Source organism: Tachyglossus aculeatus, chromosome 11, assembly GCF_015852505.1.
Source record: "Tachyglossus aculeatus isolate mTacAcu1 chromosome 11, mTacAcu1.pri, whole genome shotgun sequence".
NCBI lineage: Eukaryota > Metazoa > Chordata > Mammalia > Monotremata > Tachyglossidae > Tachyglossus > Tachyglossus aculeatus.
In genome coordinates, this window is record NC_052076.1 from 10,580,992 (window position 1) to 10,585,147 (window position 4,156).

Below are 4,156 nucleotides of genomic sequence, written 5' to 3' on the forward strand. Positions count from 1 at the left end.
GCCGGGGTCCGGCCGCGATGCTGGGCGCCCTGGAGCTGCTGCTGCTGGGGGCGGCCTGGCTGGCCGGTCCGGCCCGCGGGCAGAACGAGACGGAGCCCATCGTCCTGGAGGGGAAGTGCCTGGTGGTCTGCGACTCCAACCCCACGTCCGACCCCACGGGCACGGCACTGGGCATCTCCGTGCGCTCGGGGAGCGCCAAGGTGGCTTTCTCCGCCATCCGGAGCACCAACCACGAACCCAGCGAGATGAGCAACCGCACTATGATCATCTACTTCGACCAGGTGAGAGGCCAAGCCGGTGGGGGGCCTGGACGGCCCCCAAACCCCCGTCCGGAGGGGTCCGGGGCGGAGGGAGGCCGGCTAAAAAGCCGTGGTTCCTCCCCCCCGGGGAGCGAGCAGGGCAGAGGGAGCCCGAGGGGGAGCCCCCGAAGGGAGGAGGAAGGAAAGAGGGGAGGGGGACGTGAGCCCCGCGCCCCCGCCGCCCCCCAGCATCCCGCGCCCCATGCTAACGCCGCTCAGCCCCACGCCCGCTCCGGCTCCTTGCAGGTACTAGTGAACATCGGAAGCAACTTCGACTCGGAGCGCAGCACTTTCATCTCCCCACGGAAAGGGATTTACAGCTTCAACTTCCACGTGGTGAAAGTCTACAACAGACAGACCATCCAGGTCAGCCTCAGTGCGCCCCGGGAACGGGCCAGGGATGGACCGGGAAGGGCTGGGAGGACGCGGGACGGGGATCAATCCAGCGATCCATCAATCGGTGATGGCGAGAGTGCGCTCGCGGGGCGCGGAGGACGGGGCTGGGGGAGGGGGAGGGGGTTGCCGGCTGAGAGCGGGATCTGGTGGTCTGCGAGGGGTCCCCAGGGCTCTCCTTCCAAATATTCATTCCTTCAATCGTATTTAGTGAGCGCTTAAGCACCGTACTGAGCGCTTGGGAAGGACAAATCGGCAACAGATAGGGACGGTCCCTACCGAACAACGGGCTCACAGTCTAGAAGGGGGAGACATATATTACCCTCCCCCTCCCCCTCTTTCTGCGAGCGGAGGGAAGGAGGGATGCCAGGCGCCCTGCCCTCCGCCCCCGACACCCCGAGGGGGAAAGTTGGAGGCGAAGAGCGCGTTCAGCACCCTGGACGGCATTTCAGCCTGGACAGCTCCCGGGGCGGAGAAACCTTCTGAGCTCGGCTCTGCCCAAACCTGGCCGGGGCGGGCGGGCGGCGAGGGTGGGAAAGAGAGGCAGGGAGGGGGTAGGGGGGCCTCCGGGGAGGGTCGTGAGGTGGGCAGGCGGCTCTAGGAAGTCTCTGTCCGTTGTCTTCGCCGCCCGCGATCGGGCAGGGCGTACAAGGAGGGGAGAGAAGGAGATTTGCCCAGCAGCACGGACTGAGGAGGGGGGATTGAAGGTGGATCGCTCCGGCCGGGATTCCCCTTCTGCTTGGTCCTACTGCCCCCGCCGCGCTCCTCGAGACCCCCCCCCCCCCACCAGACACCCGTTCCCCGTCCCACCGCTCTTTCCCAGCCTCCCATTCTTCTTGCTGAATGCCCCCCGCCCAGATCATTGGGTAGAGGTGCGCTGGACGCCCCGACCACCCATCCATCCATCGGCGGTATCGCTTGAACGCTTACTAGGTGCAGAGCGCTGTACTAAGCGCTTGGGAGAGTGTGGTACGACAGAATGAGCAGACACCTTCCCTGCCCATAGCGAGCCAGCTGGGAAACGCCGTAAGAAACGGGAGAGGTTTCGGGATCTGTCCTTTACTTCTCTCTGGGCAAAGCACCGGGCACAGATGCTGCTTCTCCAAGTTGCATGCAGCTCGCTCCCTCCCCATTTCTTTCCGCCCACCGAAAACTTCATTTGACCAATTGCTAAGGAAATCCGTTTCCTCCTCCTTGTCCCAGGACCCCCCAAACACACACACACACACACACACACACACACACACACACACACACTCTCCCCTCTTTTCGACCGTCCTTCCCTTCAGGCGGAATTTTTGGAGGCTTCCCGCGACGTTTTGGGATTCGGGCTTGGTTGGGCTCCTGTGACGCCGTTTTCTGTGTTCCGGCGCCCTCCAGGTAAGCTTGATGCTCAACGGCTGGCCGGTGATCTCGGCCTTTGCCGGGGACCAGGATGTGACCCGGGAAGCGGCCAGCAACGGCGTCCTGATCCAGATGGAGAAGGGAGACCGGGCGTACCTCAAACTGGAGCGGGGAAACTTGATGGGAGGCTGGAAATATTCTACGTTCTCTGGATTTCTCGTGTTCCCTCTCTAAAGGACTCCTCGCTAGAACGGAGGGAGACAGAGAGAGAGAGTGAGTGAGTGAGTGAGAGAGAGAGAGAGAGAGAGAGAGAGAGAGAGAGAGAGAGAGAGAAAGCAGCAAGTCTTGAGAATTTCTTACAAATTCCCAAATCGTACCTGGGTATAATGAGCTCTGGACAGCATACTCTTTCTGTTAATTTAGTAAAAGAAGCTCAATTCCGCGTAGGTCTGTGTACACGTTTCGAATAATATGATTTCCTTTCCCCCTTCTTCGGTTCTTGTAGCCAAGAGAGGCCGCATTGTAATTGGCTTTGACCTCCAATAACCAAATGCTCCCCCCCATCCCAAAGTAGCTTAAAAATCAAACAGACAACAACCCCAAAGCCTTTGTATTTCGATGGTGTAAGTCTTCAAATATTTCTCCCTTGGTTGACTTTCCACTGACTCCGTCGTTCTGCTGATACTTTACAGTGTTCTTCTCCGTAGCCCCTTCCGGGGGGTCTTCTGCGTTTCGAAAGCGTTGCTCTTAAACTTGGATAAGAGTTAACTTTCAGAAGGTATTTTTGAATACACGGATGCCATGGCGAAGGAAAAAAAAAAAGACTCGCTTCGCCGTTGACTGGCTGACAGTTCCAAAAAGAAAATTTATACACGAAGATCTATTCCCGGTGGCAACTGATGGAATAGAATATTTCAGTATTTCTATGTAATATTCAAAGTGATTGTGAACTATAAGGCTGCTAAATGTTTTGATGCTTGTTTTGCTCTCGTAAAATGTGGCCCGACTAAACGCCAAGAAGTATATCGAACTTTTACTCTCTTACTCTGTAATATATGTGTGAATATCGGAAATTTAATTTGGCTTCGATTCAATAAAGTTTCAAGGGGACTTTTATTTTCCTTAAACAGAAATAAGGTTTCTGAATGCCGCCCTTGCACCCTCCACGGGTCCAAGGTGGGAGGAAAGAACGGATGTGAAGTGGTGAAAGAGGTTTTGATGCCGTAATCTTTAGGGTCTTGGCCCCAAAAGGAAGGGGATTTCGGTGGTAAGAGTCGCCCTGCCGGGTCGAAGACGAGGCGGCCGACGGGGAGGCCGCATCCGGGCCTGTGAGTGTCCAATCTCTCGCACGGTCGCGCAATTTTAGAGGTCGATGGGTCTCAGCATCACTATCCTCCAGGTCGGAGCCCGCCTTCTCGTCGCTTTTCTGCAATTCTTTCTTTTCATCGGGAGAGAAAAGCATTCCCGTTCGCAGCCAACCGGAGCGCGGTCCAAAAGGGGATCTTCCCGCGCTAGGACAAATCGTCCTAAATACTCTAAATTATGCTAAATTTAAAATTTACAGAAGGGGAAATCTGCCCGGTTCAGTACGGAATCGCCTTCACTTAATCCCAGCTTGTTTTTACCATTGTCTGTATTATAGAATTCGAATCCGATGACATTTTATACAAGCGTCTCTGAAATCCTTATCCTGTACACTTATTGGTTTAGCTAGGCATTATTTTGTTTACGGTCTTTAAGAGATGTAAATTCTATAATTTTTGCAGTACTCGGAGATTACTACTTTTATTAAAAGGTCCGCAAAGGATTTCGATTGTATCCAAATATGTGAAAGCAAAAGTGTAATAAACAAGTTCATTTTAAGACTGGAAGACAGCCGGAGTCAATTCCCAAACTTGGAGTTGCAGGGCGCGGGGGCTGGGCCGGGGGTGGGGTGAGGAAATACTTGCTTCGAAGGCAGCGGTCCTCGAAAATTCCCGGTCGCCAAACTCGGCTCGGAGCGCACACGGTTAAAAGTCTTGTGGTTTTTTTCCAGCCCCCGGGTTTCAGGGAGGAATTTAATTAGCTCCTCGGGGGGCGTTTAATACTAGCATAATAAGCAACCCTTCCTTATTTACCCA

General features: G+C 55.1%; 1 protein-coding gene across 1 annotated transcript; it reads left to right on the forward strand.

The window, feature by feature from the left end:
• On the forward strand, positions 1–3,907 carry CBLN1 (cerebellin 1 precursor). Its single transcript, XM_038753845.1, has 3 exons — positions 1–281; positions 546–665; positions 2,073–3,907. Exons 1-3 carry the CDS (start codon positions 18–20, stop codon positions 2,268–2,270), a joined length of 582 nt encoding a protein of 193 aa, XP_038609773.1. The 5' UTR covers positions 1–17; the 3' UTR covers positions 2,271–3,907.
• The last annotated feature ends 249 nt before the right edge of the window (positions 3,908–4,156 follow it).

What these genes read in the sequence shown, in the direction of transcription:
- CBLN1 (XM_038753845.1), top strand. Translation starts at nt 18, where the DNA reads ATGCTGGGCGCCCTGGAGCTGCTGCTGCTGGGGGCGGCCTGGCTGGCC. An exon ending in TGATCATCTACTTCGACCAG is followed by an intron (nt 282 to 545) that starts GTGAGAGGCCAA and finishes GGCTCCTTGCAG; the next exon opens with GTACTAGTGAACATCGGAAG. An exon ending in ACAACAGACAGACCATCCAG is followed by an intron (nt 666 to 2,072) that starts GTCAGCCTCAGT and finishes GGCGCCCTCCAG; the next exon opens with GTAAGCTTGATGCTCAACGG.